Source organism: Mustelus asterias, chromosome 4 (assembly GCF_964213995.1).
Source record: "Mustelus asterias chromosome 4, sMusAst1.hap1.1, whole genome shotgun sequence".
Lineage (NCBI taxonomy): Eukaryota > Metazoa > Chordata > Chondrichthyes > Carcharhiniformes > Triakidae > Mustelus > Mustelus asterias.
The window spans coordinates 36,798,311-36,815,863 of NC_135804.1; the positions used below are offsets into that span (position 1 = coordinate 36,798,311).

The 17,553-nt window shown below is 41.5% G+C and overlaps 1 protein-coding gene across 1 annotated transcript in view; it reads left to right on the top strand.

Moving 5' to 3' along the window:
- lonp2 (lon peptidase 2, peroxisomal) overlaps positions 1 to 17,553 on the top strand; it is a 109,801-nt gene that overhangs the window by 56,142 nt on the left and 36,106 nt on the right. Inside the window, exon 11 of the mRNA XM_078210845.1 lies at positions 1,061 to 1,194. Within this exon, the coding sequence (XP_078066971.1) occupies positions 1,061 to 1,194 (134 nt within the window). The remainder of the gene's footprint in view (positions 1 to 1,060; positions 1,195 to 17,553) is intronic.

Sequence of the window (17,553 nt, forward strand, 5' to 3'; positions counted from 1 at the left end):
TGCTGTTATATTTGCTGCATTATATGAAAATTAGATTTCTGATAAATTATGGAATTTGGCATGTAAAATGGTTTAGGTTATGATGTAATTTTCAGTTTATGCTATTCCAGGAAATTTCTGTTCAATTTCACATGGGTCTCAATAAACATTGCTTTGTGCTTTAAAAAAAATCAAACTTTGGGAACATGGGCCTTATAAAAGACAATACAGGTAAATCCCATTTTTACGTAGTACCATTTGGCTGGAAATGCTGGTTTTGCAGAATGAAAGAGATTGGGTTGTAAACTGACAGTTCCCCACATTGTGGTACTGGCTGCTCCCCTCGAACACATGAAATCACTTGAACACACACCTTTGTGTTCAATAACCGACAGATTTATTTCCCATGACCTCCAATGCTATTAATATCTTTGTGTATTTTACTATAATTCTAAGGGTGAAGTACACGATACCGGTTTTAAGGAAAATCCTTTTTAATGCAATGAACCCGACCCATTTCGTAAAAACAGGATTTATCTGTAGTTGCTGAAAAAAAGCATGTTGGACTGTATTACTCATTTCTAACCCAGTGCAGGTTAAACACCAGTCTTCTGCCTGTCCATGCACTATAGCTGAATTCGTTCTGCATTGAGGGGAGGGAGGTAAATTATTGGAAGTATGGGAAATGGAAGGTTTTCGATCAGAAAAATGAAGATTTTTTTCAGAGGCAGCGAACAGGACCTTATTTTCCAAAGGCCATTCTAAAAATTTCTTGGTGTTTAAACAAAATTGCAATGATCGACTCTCATCTTTAGGTAGCTGTGAATGTAGGCCTACTCATTCTGATTTTTGCTTTGGTGCTGATAAATTTGCTGTGCAAAGAGGAAATGGGCTGATTATAGGTAGGTTTAGTAAGGAGCAAAGATCAGCTGACACTTATATGACATTAGGATTGGTCCCACTTATGTTAATAAGTAATGTAATATTAATATGCCTAGTGTCTCCTGTTCTTGATTTATAATGGATGTTCTTGAATACCCTATTTCAAAGCAAGTTGTAAAAAGCTTCGAATGCATTCCAGATATACCAGGGAGGCAGGTGTTCGCTCTCTTGAGCGAAAGATTGGAGCTATCTGTCGTGCTGTGGCTGTAAAAGTGGCAGAAGGTCAACACAAGATTACAAATTCCAGCAGCGCACATGTGACTGCGAAAGAAGGTGAGCTCACTATTTTTATTAACATTGGGTGAATGTCAAGAAAATATCTTTTGATCATATAAAAATATTCTGTGGTGTTTAGATATAAGGAGACCACTAAACAGGTACTGTTCCACATAACAGGCTAATTGCCAAAGTGCAGACTCATGGAACAGATGGATTATTATGTGACTAAAAGCCAGAGCGTAAATGTAAATGCATGTGAAGAAGTGTCATTGTGGTCAGTGTTGGGCCTACCTGCTGTAAATTATTATTGTTATAAATGCCTTTAGAGGCATGTATATTGTCCTATGTGTGCAAGATGGCAGACCATGGCTAATTAATTGATGCTAACCAATAAGCATTCACTTGAACTGATATGGACAAGCTAAAGCAGTGAGATGGGAGGTGCAAAGTGAACCTCAGCCTTAGTGTAGAATTATGAGATTAGGTGGATGAAAACAAATTATGGGGGTGATCTCACCGGCTCGTCGTGCTGCTTAATGGGTGTGGCAAACTGGTAAGATTGGGAGAAGGGCAAAAAACTGGGTCCGTGCCTGATTTCTCGCCTCTTGCGATCTTACCAGCACTTTGTATTTAAATATGTTTAACGAGCCCGGGATCCTATCATCCAGGCTCACTCTTGCCAGTGTATGGTCCCCAGCAGCAGGGCCAGACATGATGGCCTCGCCAATGGGACCGGAGGCCACTGAGGCCCCCTGCATGGTCAGGGACAGGAGGTTGCACTTCCAACTTGGCACTGTCAGTCTAGCACCCTGGCAGTGCCCACCAGGCAGGAGGGGGCTGGGCCATGATGGGGAGACTGCGCACTCCGCAAACGCGGATTGGCCAGGGGGGGCAATCGGCCGGGTGATGGGGGGGTGATTATCGGGGTAGCGATTGACTTGGGAGGCCAGTGATCAGAGGGGCTGGATGGGTGGGGTGGGGGTTCATATCCAGGGGGCTGCGGGGAGTGACTGATCTGTGTTCTGAAAGATCAAGGCACTTGCGCAATAGTGCCCCTTGTAGCCAGCAGCCGGCTTCACAGCGAGAATAGACTCCGTCCACTTCCCCTACTGGCATGAATCACACTTCGCCTCCTTTTTTGCACTAAGTGGCATAAGATACTGTCTGAGAACACGCCCAAAAAATGGGTACGATTCCCGTTTTCATGCTTGATTGGCACATGACGATTTTACCAAAACAAATCCTGTGTGTTACTTATTAAATAGCAATATGTTGAGAAAATTAGATCTGGGAGGTTTTCATGGATAACATTTCTAGTTATAGAGTCATAGATTCACAAAGGTTTACAGCATGGAAACAGGCCCTTCGGCCCAACATGTCCATGCTGCCCTTTTTTTAAAACCCCTAAGCTAGTCCCAATTGCCTGCATTTGGCCCATATCCCTCTATACCCATCTTACTCATGTAACTGTCTCAACGCTTTTTAAAAGACAAAATTTGTACCCGCCTCTACTACTACCTCTGGCAGCTTGTTCCAGCCACTCACTATCCTCTATGAAAAAATTGCCCCTCTGAACCCTTTTGTATCTCTCCCCTCTTACCTTAAACCTATGCCCTCTAGTTTTAGACTCCCCTACCTTTGGGAAAGAGTATTTACCTGATCTATGCCCCTCATTATTTTATAGACCTCCTTAAAATTGCCCCCTTAGCCTCCTATGCTCCAGAGAAAAAAGTCCCAGTCTATCCAGTCTCTCATAACTCAAACCATCAAGTCCCAGTAGCATCCTGGTAAATCTTTTTTGCGCTCTTTCTCGTTTAATAATATCCTTTCTACAATAGGGTGACTAAAACTGTACACAGTATTCCAAGTGTGGCCTTACCAATGTCTTGTACAACTTCAACAAGATGTCCCAACTCCTGTATTCAAGTTCTGACCAATGAAACCAGGTGTGCTGAATGCCTTCTTCATCACTCTGTCCACCTGTGACTCCACTTTCAAGGAGCTATGAACATGTACCCCTAGATCTTTTTGTTCTGTAACTCTCCCCAACACCCTACCATTAACTGAGTAAGTCCTGCCCTGGTTCAATCTACCAAAATGCATCACCTCGCATTTATCTAAATTAAACTCCATCTGCCATTCATCAGCCCACTGGCCCAATTGATCAAGATCCCGTTGCAATCCGAGATAACCTTCTTCATTGTCCACTATGCCATCAATCTTGGTGTCATCTGCAAACTTACTAACAATGCCTCCTACATTCTCACCCAAATCATTAATATAAATGGTAGTTCATTGTCTTTGGTAGTGACAAAAGCAAATATAATATTAGGACACAACGACTGAATACATGTTGTCTCCTATCTCAAGTCAAGGTTATTTTAAGAAAACCATCAGGTGTATCCTGCTACAATCAGAATGTAGGAAGAAAAAATGAATATGAGATGGTTCTAGGGACAACCTGTTTAATGCAAATTGACATAATATAGTATGTTATGAAATTATTTTACAGAATCAGGTGAATAATAGTGGATATTGACTATTTCCTATGATTGTAACAATTATTTAAAATTGAAGGGATTTAATGGTTGTTACTAGGATTTGTACAGAGAATATTCATGATGAGCAGCCTGAATGTACTGCCTAATGATTTTAATTCCCACATTATGGTAAAAGCTCTCTGAAATACTTGTAACAAGGCTGATCCCGTAAGTTCATCCGGTGTTAGCATTTATTCACACAGAGAGCTACATGGATCCGGTCTCAACGGATCCACACATGGACCTGAAAATCGTATCTTGCTACTACTGATCATGATTTTAACCAAATGTTAAGTTGGTAATAAAGGTGACTAAAATTGAATGATAATTATAATTTTATGTTGGTGTTAAATGTTTGTGCTGATCTGTGCAAGGCTATCTCTTTCCAAATGTAACATTATCACAATGAAACATAGGGAAATAATTAATAAAATATCACCATGTTTGACATAGTGGATGATTAAACTCTGAGATCTGGTGGGCAGTAGTTTGCTGTATGTTTCTGGTGCACTTGCCATGCTATATGTGGCCTATGTCTAGTTATGTGGTCTACCCTGAGTTTTTTCGCACTGTTGAAGCTCACCCACAGTTCACCTGCTGAATTGCCAGTGGCCTGAAGTTTGACACATTTTGGTGGAAGTGATGAGTTCATAAAATAGATGTTAAAAGCTAAAATTTCTACAGAAGGAAACAAGTTTAAAGCAGATTTTCTTTTGCCATTATGTTTACACACACATGCACTTGTTTCAGATTGCAAATTGGTACATGTTCAGAAGCCCTGCTCCCCTATATCACACCTAGCTTCTTATGGCATTCAGCAAGGGCACTGTACTTGCCCTTCCTGAACTGAGGACCAGGATCAAGGGGAGATAATTAACTTCTCGTGCTGTACAGAAAACCCGAGACTGAAATCACCCATGTATTTGAGACTCTTGGATGACTTGGTCTTCATCTTCCTCCTCTTCCTGTGATGCCCGTGGCTGTGTTCGAGCTACAGGAACTGAATGGATGAATATTGCTATTATCATGCATGTACTCTGTGGATGTGAGCTGTACAACTTTTGCTGTGGGTGTCAAAAATTGTAACCATTTTCTACTAGATTGCTCGAGTGACAAAGAAGCGGTTGGAAGGTTGCGTCTGTGTGCTGCTTCACTAAGACAGTTTAGCTGCTCAGTCAATAACAGATATCCCTTTGGTGACCAGTTTAGCAGGCATTGTACTAATTTCTAATGCAAGAATATAGTGAGTGAGGCTAAAGTAAGCAATTGAGGAGTACAAGTGTCACAAAAATGTTGCTAATCAGTGCAGTGAAATACTCCTGTTCTCTAAATAAAAGCAAATTACTGCAGATGCTGGAACCTGAAACCAAAAGAGAAAATGCTGGAAAATCCCACTTCCTATACTTTTTAGCTTTGACAAAGGGACATCTGGACTTGAAACGTCAGCTCTTTTCTCTCCTTACGGATGCTGCCACTCCTGTTCTCTTACCTGTTTGTCCTTCAGCCTGCTGCTGCAAAGTAATGGCGGAACTGTCTTCTCCTATAATTTAAAATGGTTACATTGCATGTACCAGTTTTACAACAGCAAGTGTGCAAATGAATAGAGCCAGGAAATTCAAGTATATTTTCCTGGAGATGCCGTCAGCATTTTTGAAGGATACAGCACCAGTGTAAGTTATTCCTAAATTATTCTATGCCTAAAACAAGCTAATTCTGCTGAAAGTTGGGAAGACATTAATGGATAATATTTATTGTAAGCTTATGCATTAAAAGCCAAAGCTTTGTACTTTAGTGTGTAATGAAGCAGTCATAGAGTCATAATGGCACAGAAGGAGGCCATGTGGTTGATCAAGTCCATGTTGGTTCTCTGTAGAACAACTCAATCAGTCCCATTCAGCCATTTTTTTACACTGTAGCTCTGTTCATTTTATTTTCATTAAGTGCCTATCCAATTTCCTTTGCAATCATCTCCGCCTTTTCCATCCTCATCGACAGTGAGTTCCAGGTTATTACCATTTTGTTTCAAACGTTCCTCTCACATCACCTGTATCTCTTGCCCAAAACATTAAATCTGTGTCACTGAGTCTTTGTAGCTTCAGCTAATGAGAACAATTTTTATGGTCCACCTTATTAAAAGTTGTTATCATCTTGTACACTTCATTGAATCTTCCCTCAATCTCCTTTGTTCCAAGGAGTACAACCCCAACATCTTTGATCTAATCTAGCAAAATAGAGTTCTGTCTGAAACCGTTCTTTTAAATCTCCTTTGAACCCTCTTGAGGATCCTAACATGCTTCCGAAAGTGTGGTGAGCAGAACTGGACACAACACTTCAGTTGAAGTCTAACCAGGGTTTAATACATTTTAGCATAACTTCCCTACTTGTACATTCAATTTCTCTATTTATGATGCCCAAGATCCAAAAGGTTTGCCATCTACTTTCTCAATATATCCTGCAACCTTCAAAGATCTATTGACATGAGCCCCCAGGTCCCTCTGTCCCTGCACATATATTTCCCCTCCCTCTCTTTTCTGCCTTCTCACCTCACACTTCTCTGTATTAAATTCCACCTGCCATTTGCCTGCCCATTCTGATAGATACCCATTTCCTGCTGCAGTTAATTTTGTCATCCCACCGTCTGCCACACCTTCAAGTTTGGTATCCTGTCAAATTTGACATGTTACCCTGTATTTCAATATCCAAGTCATTTATGTCCAAAGCAAGCAGTCGTTCTGGTGCTGAACCTTGGGAAACATACTGTCTACCACCCTCCAGTCTAAAAAAAAGCTATTAACTGTCACTTATTGTTTTCAGCCCTTAAGCCTTTTTTTACCCAAGTTGATCAAACTCTCCTATTCCATGAGCCTCAATCTTTTTTTCTTTTATGTGGTCCTTTATCAAATATTTTCTTAAAATCCATACAGGTAACAATCATTTCATTTCCATCAACTTTTTTCTGTTACTTCATCAATGTCTTGCGCTACTTTTTTAGATAAATAATGTCAGCTTTACTGGCATCATCCCTAACCTTTTTTTATTATTTATATGCTTCCAGGATACATTATATTCTTTTAATATTCCTTGACAATGCATTTTTGTAGTTTCTCCGTCCTTCTCATTGTTTTGTTGACTTCTTTCCAAATTTTTTCATATTTCGTCAACCACTCCTTTGTCGCCCATGTACTTAGATTACAGCAGGACGACTTCAAGGAGATATAGGGACATCCTTTTCATTTATCATCATGCTAGACTGTAATGAGAAAAGCAGACTGTTAAGCCATCCTGATGAAAAAAAGAGTCAGTCAAAAATTTGACTTTTAAGTTACAAATTTTGTCGTCTTTCTTTATTCATCCATGATGTGTTACCACTGGCTAGTTATTCTTGCTCTTGCTTGCAATATATTTCTCTTGGATCCTATTAATCATTGCCATTCCGAGGAAGTTATGGCCCAATCAGCAGTGGATTGCCACTCCGTGCTGACTTACTTTTGCTAAGTACCTGTCTTGCTCAACCTTCCTGACTTGCACCAGGTGAGATACAAGCAGTGCAGGCTCCAGTGATGAAGTATAAAAGAAGTGCTATGAAGGAGGATGCACCCCTTTTTAGTGCTATAAAGCAGCTGAGTTTAAATGCCCCATTGAAAATAACAGGCCAGAGCGAAAGCAAGTGTCTAAGGTAAATGAATGGGATGTGGGGGGCAGTAGTTCCATGTGGGACTTGGTCTGTCTCTTTAAAATGGTTGCAGTGAAATTAGAAATGCTTTTACTTTTTGAGTGGCACAGTGGTTAGCACTGCTGCATCACAGGACCAGGGATCTGGGTTCACCACACTCTGGCGTCTGTTCGGGTACATTGAGGGAGAATTTAGCATGGCCAATGCACTTAACCTAAAAGGGTTCCCACATACTAGGTAAGAAAGGAGTCTTGTGCTCATTGGTTTTAATTCCTTGAGATTAGTTTCAAAATTGTTAACTATGGCTTCTGTTTGGTCGGGGGGTGTATTGTACCTGAAAGTTCCATATCATAAACTAATCAGTTAATCTGCCTAAGTATGAAAGAACCTCATTACAGCAATGCAAGTTGCTGTGGTATTAATATTGCTTAATTGTGGGTTTTAGCACATTAGGGACTGATTTGGTACAAGGTAAGGCTAAGAATGAGACAGTATTTTTCACACCCATGACCATTGCCATTTAGAAGGCCAAGGGCAGTAGATATACGGGAACACCACCACCTGAAAGTTCCCCTCCAAGCCACTCGCCATCCTGATTTGGAAATATATTGCCGTTCATTCACTGTTGCTGCGTCAAAATCCTGCAGCTTCCTCCCTAACAGCACTTAAGGTGTACCTAGACCACATGGAGTGCAGTGGTTCAAGAAGGCAACTCAACATTGCCTTCTCAAGGTCAATTAGGATTAGGCAATAAATGCTGGCCTAGCCAGCAAAGCCCACATCCTATGAATGAATCAAATAAACTTAGAACTAATCCGGTTGTGCTCAAACTTAGGTAAAACATACTTGAGTACATTATATAGTTATGGTAAAGCAATTTGTACCTCCCCATTTTCATTTTCTGTTGTGATTCTCTCGACCAGCACCATCGCTAACACAGAACAGAGAATTTAGCAGCTGAAATTCAGTTAGTCTAGAACGATTGAAAGTTAAGCTCTGTTGGTAGCACTCTCACACCTCTGATTCCAAGTACTGTGAGCTGAAACTCGTTGACATTTCAGTGCAGCGCCTAGGGAGTGCTGTTATTGGAAATGCTGTTTCGTAGTCGGGACTTGAAGCTGAGGCCACAACTGCTTCCTGCAGTGTTTTCAATGAATATGAATATGCCCTGGTTATTTACTCATAAGGAACTGGAAAAACAATTGTGTAAACCATGGAAACATCGAGACTTTCAAGATTCCTTTCTCTGACTGTAACTATATTTTCACAAACCACAAAAGCCAAAATAATACTTGAAAAATTGTATCATAGCACTACCTAGGAAATGAAAACCTAAGCTTTGCGATTTACTGCAGAGAAACATCACTTGCATAAAAAGCTACAAACATTTACAGCAGGCTACTGTTTAATAGAGAATCTCTATAGATGGATTCAGAATGGCTTTAAGAAAAGAAGTTCAGCAATTGTCTATGTGTTAGCCATAGCCATAGACTGCTCTCGAGTGATGACACGGATCCTTTTCAGATTAAAGAAGGGCTTCTTCTAGGAGATTCAGAGGCATACTTTATAATTATCATTGTGCCAGATGATAACGAGAAAAATAGCAGACCCTAAGAAAAGCAGATATGATTTTATCATCTTTGCTGAAAGAATAAAGGAAAAAATACAGACTTTGATTTTACAGATGACTTGGCTCCCTGTAGTGACACAGTACAAAAAGGATATAAATTATTAAACAAGGTGGAGAAAGAAGGAGCATAAATTAATGGAGAGAAAACCAAATGTGTGGTACTATGCATTAATGAAGAAAGAAGAGAATTAAGATGCATTGAAAATCAAATATTGGAGGTCGACAATTTTAATTACTAGGTATCATTGATTAGAATAATAGAAATAATATAAGGATAATTCAATCTTTGTCAACTTGCAATCGAATGAATAGATTTTAGAAGTACAAAAAGCTGGGAAGGAAAAATTATATTCAGATATTCAGAAACGCAGTGGAATCAGTGCTTGTCTGTTTACCCCAAAACTGGAAAAGATCCAAGATGACACCTATGTGAGATTATTGAGAAAGCGTCAGATGTCATTGGAAAGACCATGGATGAAATTTAATGGTGGTAACCTGGGTCCTGTCAATCAGATGGAGAACTAGCAGGAGCCTCACATCACCTTTCCACAGAAGGATCAACGCTATTCCGAGATGATCAGGTACTTACGTGGAAAATGTTGGGCTCTGACTGATGGGTGTAACCCCTGTTCCTGAGCGGTGCTAGCCGTTGATTGGCCAGCAGCTCCCCATACGCGGAGTGCCACTTATTGCCCAGGGGATCAATGATGGATCCGCCAGAGACCAGTTAAGTAGGGCAGGATGTGGTTTCCAGGGAGGGTGGCACTGGCTGGGTTAGAAGAGAGGGGGTTTGAGAACAAGGGCTAGGGTGTGGCTTTCTGTGAATCCCCCCCACATTGTTTGTTGGCTACACTCTTCAGAAGGGGGCCTTATATCTGAGTGGTTAATGCTCGTTAAAAGCAGCACATGGAGCTAAAGGGGTCATTGGCAAGAAGTGGTGAGTATCATTTGAAAACTGAATCTGATTTATTTATTATTGTCACATGTAATAACATGCAGTGAAAAGTATTGTTTCTTGCGCGCTATACAGACAAAGCATACCGTTCATAGAGAAGGAAACGAGAGAGTGCAGAATGTAGTGTTACAGTCATAACTAGGGTGTAGAGAAAGATCACCTTAATGCAAGGTAAGTCCATTCAAAAGTCTGAGAGTGGCAGGGAAGAAGTTGTTCTCGAGTTGGTTGGTACGTGACCTCAGACTTTTCTATCCTTTTCCCGATGGGAAGAAGGTGGAAGAGAGAATGTTCGGGGTGCGTGGGATGCTCAATTATGCTGGCTGCTTTGCCGAGGCAGCGGGAAGTGTAGACAGGGCCAATGGATGGGAGGCTGGTTTGCGTGATGGATTGGGCTACATTCACAACCTTTTGTAGTTCCTTGCGGTCCTGGGCAGAGCCATACCAAGCTGTGACACAACCAGAAAGAATGCTTTCTATGGTGCATGTGTAAAAGTTGGTGAGAGTCGTAGCTGACATGCCAATATTCCTTAGTCTTCTGAGAAAGTAGAGGTGTTGGTGGGCTTTCGTAACTATAGTGTCGGCATAGGGGAAGCAGGAACAGGTTGTTGGTGATCTGGACACCTAAAAACTTGAAAGCTTCGTTCTCGTTGATGTAAGCAGGGGCAAGTTCTCCTCTACACTTCCTGAAGTTGATGACAATCTCCTTCATTTTGTTGATCTGCAATGATGACCCCAGATACAGGTTCATCCAGGGCTTCCAGGGTGGAGGGCATGCTCTCACTGACCTCTTGTTCAAAACAGGCGAAGAATGCATTGAGCTCATCAGGGAGGGGTGTGTTGGAGCCGTTGATTTTACATACCTTCATCTTGTAGCCTGTTATGTCTTGCAGACTTTGCCATAGTCGGCGGGGATCGGTGTGGCTAGCCTGGGACTCTCTGGTACTGTCTTTTGGCATCTTTGATCGGTGCTGTGAAACTTTGGCTGAAAGTGTAAGAGTCTTCACCAAGGTTTTCAGACGTTGCATTGGGAGGTCTTGGCGGGAGATGTAGAAAGGATATATCCACAGTGAGGCTGTGGGCCCTCCAGACAGATACTCAGGAGGCAATTAGCAACAGAGGTCAATGCTGGATGTTTTGCTACAGCAACATTAATGCTATGCGGTAAGAACTAAAATGATCTCTGGGTAGTTTTCGTACTGAATAAGTTCAGCTTCAAATGGCATATCCCACCAACTGTATAACAGTGAACCTTATTCATTGCTCAATTCACCATTCCTGCACCAGTCAACAATCTAGCAGTCAGGATTGAACCCTAAGATCCATCTGCTTTACTTCATACACATAACACTTCTGCAAGACTTGTAATCACAGGTCACAGCTCTCACTGGTAGCTAATCAACCAATACATTCACATCACTCAAATATATTACAGGATACTCAGTGACACACCTCCCTCGTTCTTTGAGGAGAGGGTGGCACATAAAAGCATACAGCAGCAAAGAACGAGAGAAGGACAAGTATATTTCCATTTTTTAATCCTCATTGAGCAGATGTTGTGGGTTATCATGGGAAAGGACATCACTGAAGCCGTGGCCTCTGATGAAGCTAAAGGGCACACATTTCCAATCATCCTTCTCTCAACTTGCTTCTTTCTCATCCCACAATCCCTTCAGACTTAGAAGCTGCTGTTTTCTCTGTTCTTCCTTTTCTCTCCCTCATCATAACCCAACACTTGTAACGGCATTGTGGGTCAATCCACAGCATGTGGACTGCAGTGTTTCAAGAAACAGCTCACCACCATCTTCTAAAGGACAACTAAGGATGGGAAATAAATGCTGGCCAGCCAACGACATCCATGTCCTATGATTAAGTGTAAAAAAAATCATTTAAGATACTGCAAAGTGCAACAAAGCCTGCATTGACACCTAGCATTGATGGTGCACCATTAGTCATGATTGAAACCAATTTCTTGATCGAAATATTTTTCTCAAACACATAGCTTTTAAATTCATTGTAGATATCCTCGCCTCTTGTCCTCTCTTTGGGTGGCAAAAGAGTGAGGAAGTCCTCCTTTGTTATTGCATCTTTATTTTCGTTTGCCTAGCATTCAGTCAGCTGGTCTGTATCCATCATGTCTACTGATCTCCTCAAACTACCATGAAAACATTCACAGCCTGATGTATTTGCTGAGAAACATCCTCAGACAACTATTCCACCCTTCTGGCTACTGTTAAAGCATCAAGTGGCATGCTCTTGATGGCTGTCATAATTTCATCTTTATTTTTAAAGTCTTTGAACAAGGTGTTGGCAGAATATTGCCACCTTGATAACTTCACCATCGGTGGACAGTTTCTTATGTTTTGCCAGCAGATGGCTAATGCGAAAAGATGCCTTTTTGGTAGCCTTGCATTTAGCCACAGGTTTTGAAAAGAGTAACTGTTCAGCTTGCAACGTCCCCTTTAACTCCCCAGCTTTCTTTGTCCAAATGGTGCTGTTTAAAGGGAAATATTTTTGAAATTTTGCATGCATTGTCTTGTGATGTCATTCCAAATTACCTTTTACTCAAGGCTACACTCTACTGTTAAATGAGACAAATGGTCTTTCCTTTGACATTCGTAAAAAGATTTTCTTGTGGAAATGGTAGGCTTTTGCCCTGGTCCTTCATTCATTTTGTCTTCACCCCAGCTTCATCCACGTTTTGGCACCTCTGATTCTACAGTCAATGAGCTGATTCGCTCATCGTTACTAGAAGCCTGAGTTTCACGCATTTCTGGCACAGTTCAGCAGTCAATGAGCTGATTTGTTTAAGATCACAAAAAGCCACAGTTCCGTGCATTTTTGGCAGTGGTTCGACAACCAATGAGAATTGATTTTTCAAAACTCCAGGATTGACCTGTTGATCGCAATTGACTATTTGGAGACTACTGATGCATTGTTTTCAGCTATGGAAGGTTAAGATTAGAGCATGTGTTGAAGTGTGGCATTTTTTTTCATTCATGCAGTTGCTTGGCCTATTGAGTCAGGCCCCAGATTCCCTGTACAGAGCACCATGCCGCTCTGACAGTCTGATAATCACAATTCACTGTGTAAAGCCCACAAACTTATTTTTTCTCTTTATTCTTTCGTGGGACATGAGCGTCACTGGCAAGGCCGGCATTTGTTGCCCATCCCTAATTGCCTTTGAATTGGAAGCTTTTTAGGCCATTTCAGAAGGACACTTAAGAATCAATCACATTGCTGGAGTCACATATAGATAAGACTGGGTAAGGACGCAGACTTCTTGTCCTACAAAAGGACGTTGGTGAAACAATGAATTTTTATCACAAGTAATAATAGTTGTCATGGTCACCATAACTGAGACTGACTTTCAATTCCAGATTTAATAATTCAATTTAAACACCCCCCCCAACCCTGCCCCGCCAGCTCTGCTGGCAGTTGTTAGCATAATGAATGGCAAGTACCATTCATTTGTCAGGGACTGCAAATTTCAGGCCAATATCTTAAAAAAAGGTTTGTGGCATCAATTAATTGGAAACAGCCTAACTAGAAAGACTACAGATAATGCTATGGTAAGTTATGTTATTCTGAATGACCACAACGAAAATAGAATATTGAACCATGTGTGCCTCATGTAAATTAACTTTGACCAGAATCCTTTCATGATTATAATCAACGCTGCACAGAGGAACCCAGAAATATCTTGTAGGAAATAAATAACTATAGCATCAATTATTCAGCAAGTTTTCAGACGTTGGCATAGTAAATGGTGTGATAGGAGAATATTATTCTTCCCACATTCACTATCACATGCATTTTGGTTGGAGGGTTAAAGAGGCCAGGTATTTCTTAGAAAATAAGAGTCTAAATGGGCGACGGAATCAAAAGGGCACAGTTTCATAAATCATTAAAAATAGCAATCTCAGTTAACAGTGCCATAAAACTTCATACAATATACTGGGTTCATGTAAAACAACAGATTTGAAAATCAAAGAAGTTATGTTAAACGTTTATATAACTTTAGCTTGACCACAGATATTACAAAAAGGATTTATAGGCTCTGAGGAATCATTGGATGGTTCTGACACAGAAGGGGGCTATTTGGCCCATTATGTCCATGATGGTTCTCTGCAGGAATAATTTAACTAGTACCACTTCTTGGTCCTCTCCTCCTAGCCTTGCAATTACCTTCAATTCAGTTACTTGTCCAGTTCCCTTTTGAAAGTCACTATTTAATCTATCTCCACCATCCTTTCAGGCACTAGCTTCCAGATCATAGCAAGTTGCTGCTTGGAAAAATTCTTCCTCATTTTGCCTTTGGCTCTTGGTACATCAAAGCTTGACAAAACGGTACCAAAATTGAGAGGATATTAGTATGAGGCAAGATAGAATATCCTGTGGTTTCACAGAGTTTTCCCTGTGTGACTAAGTTTAGCAGCTTGCAGCTTATGTGATTTTCAAACTTTTGTGATTATTAACCCTTTCAGGGAGGAATCAGCAATGAAGAATATGGACTTTTTCCATGCTGGAGATTTTTAATTTGTAATTATTTACATGGAGGGTGTTTTATATTTATAAGATTTTGCCTCCACCCACCCTTTACATTGAATTTTGCAGGTGAAAGTGTTCTTCTCCAGAGTTATCTTTTTTCAAGTTTCTATGATTCTATGAAGTTGTTCACATTTAAATTAATCAAAAGGATTTTGTGATTATAGCCAGTGCAATGCTTAAACTAAGATATTTCCATTGATATTGTGTTATTATGATTACCACTGTTCTGTACGTAGTCCCTCTTCCTACTGGTGTCAAAGTTTATATTTGAAACCATGAGTCATTTTCAAAAGTTTTCTCGATGCTTAGATTAGTAAGTAGTGTGCAATTACTTTGACAGCTGCAATATATACTTTTTAAACATAGGGTGGAATTCTCCCTGTGTTGGAGGGCAGGAATCTATCTGTCCCAGTAGAGTGGTGAACAGCGCATTGGGAACAGTGCAATACTATGGCAGAAAGGCTGTGTTGCACTCACCTTGCAGTCCCTTGTGAATTGAGGACCAACTTGTGCATGCCAGTCTCTATCGATCAGGTTTTAGACCGACGTAATTTCAAACTGGCATGACACAAGATTGGAAGACATGATGAGGCACCAACGTCAGGCTTGAGGCACACGGGAGCAGGAGAGTCTAGCTGCAGCCAAAAAGTCGGAAACCCACCGGCATATACTCACGTTACAATTCTCCCAATGATAAGTTAATGCGGGTCAGTATTGCTGCTGACTGGTGGCATTAATGACATTTGCATTCATTTGCATCTCATGAATGCTCATTAAAACAGCTGACTCCTGGTGTCCCATCAGATCTTCCAATCTTGAGTCTCACTATCTTGAAATTATGCCGATTTATAACCAGATTGAAAAAGAGTGGTGTGCATGAGGCAGTCCTCGGTTCACAGGGGATTTTGAGATGAGTGTAACAATACCTTTCTGCCATGGTATTGCACTGCTCCTGATGTGCTGTATACCAATCTGCTGGGGCAGACTGATTCCTGCCCTCCAACTCCATGCCAAACTACTCTTCATGGGGAGCATTTTGTTGCTGGACCCCTATGTCACTGAGTCGGATCATTGCAGTGCCTGGGATTGGAGAGTACAAGAGTCTTCTTTCCCCCGGTACCATACACACCAGTGTCTATCTGGTGTGTAGGAGGGGGGTGGGCGGTGGGGTGCTGATGAAGATGAGGGGGGCAGTATGGAGGGGTGGATATGCAAGGAGTGGGGGCAAAAGAGCAAGGCCAAGGGGCAAGGAAGTGGATTAAGAAGACAAACAATGGAACGCAGAATGAAGTCCGAGGGGAAGGAAGCTGGACCCCAACAAGGCTGCATGAAAAGCTCACAAACAAGGGTCAAAGGGACACCACGTCATTTACTGGAAAGGGATGCACAAAGACTCCAGATGCAGTGTTTAGAAGCCCAAATGAGGCATGGGCATCTCGCAAGTGATGCGTTTGAGGGGGATGGTGTTGTATCAAAGAATAAACTTCCTCTTGAAGCTGCTAGCATTTTGCCTATGGTTTGCTGACATCCTATGTGGTCTGTTGAAGACAGGTGGGCTGGAGAGAGTGATTTGAGTGTGTTGGACTAGTGTTTAAATATGGTGCTGGTACGTTCGAACCCCGCAACTGCTGGTGAGCAAACGAATCAGCTGCAGCCCGCTAGGTGGTTCAGAGGAGAATTTGCCAGTGCATAATTAATGAGTTTCTATCCCAGAATTTGCCACGGGATCCCGCTATTCTGGCCAGCAGGAAAGTTGCTGCTGGAGCTGCCTACCATCGCATTTCGTCTCAAAAACAAGAGAATTCTGCCCATAGTGTCTGCAGCACAGCAGTAGAGCATTTAACCTAATGATTCCAATTCCTTTCTCTGTTATCTAATTTCCCCTTAAATATATGTATACCTCAACTACTCTTTCGGGCACTGAATTCAGCATTCTAATCTCTCCTCGGATAAATAAGTTTCTTCTGAATTCCTTATTGGATTTATTAGTGACTAGCTTATATTGATATCCCCTAGTTCTGGTCTCCCCTACAAATGCAACATCTTCTCTACATCTACCCTATCAATTTTTTTCATAATCTCAAAGACCTCTATCAAGACAACCTCTCATTTTTCTAGAAAAATGGGCCCCAGATATTATGCATATAACCTTTTGGTATAATTACTAAATCTTACTGAGATGCATTTCTGTGTCTTGAAAAATATTTGCAATATGAATAAAGAATGCTGTATTAGATAGACACAGTAAGAAGTATAACAACACCAGGTTAAAGTCCAGCAGGTTTATTTGGTAGCAAAAGCCACACAAGCTTTCGGAGCTGCAAGCCCCTTCTTCAGGTGAGTGGGAATTCTGTTCACAAACAGAGCATATAAAGACACAAACTCAATTTACATGAATAATGGTTGGAATGCGAATACTTACAACTAATCAAGTCTTTAAGAAACAAAACAACGTGAGTGGAGAGAGCATCAAGACAGGCTAAAAAGATGTGTATTGTCTCCAGACAAGACAGCCAGTGAAACTCTGTGGGGGTTACAAATAGTGTGACATGAACCCAATATCCCGGTTGAGGCCGTCCTCGTGTGTGCGGAACTTGGCTATCAGTTTCTGCACAGCGACTCTGCGCCGTCGTGTGTCGCGAAGGCCGCCTTGGAGAACGCTTACCCGAATATCAGAGGCCGAATGCCCGTGATCGCTGAAGTGCTCCCCAACAGGAAGAGAACAGTCTTGCCTGGTGATTGTCGAGTGCTGTTTATTCATCCGTTGTCGCAGCGTCTGCATAGTTTCCCCAATGTACCATGCCTCGGGACATCCTTTCTTGCAGCGTATCAGGTAGACAACGTTGGCCGAGTTGCAAGAGTATGTACCGTGTACCTGGTGGATGGTGTTCTCACGTGAGATGATGGCATCTGTGTCGATGATCCGGCACGTCTTGCAGAGGTTGCTGTGGCAGGGTTGTGTGGTGTCATGGTCACTGTTCTCCTGAAGGCTGGGTAGTTTGCTGCGGACAATGGTCTGTTTGAGGTTGTGCGGTTGTTTGAAGGCAAGAAGTGGGGGTGTGGGGAT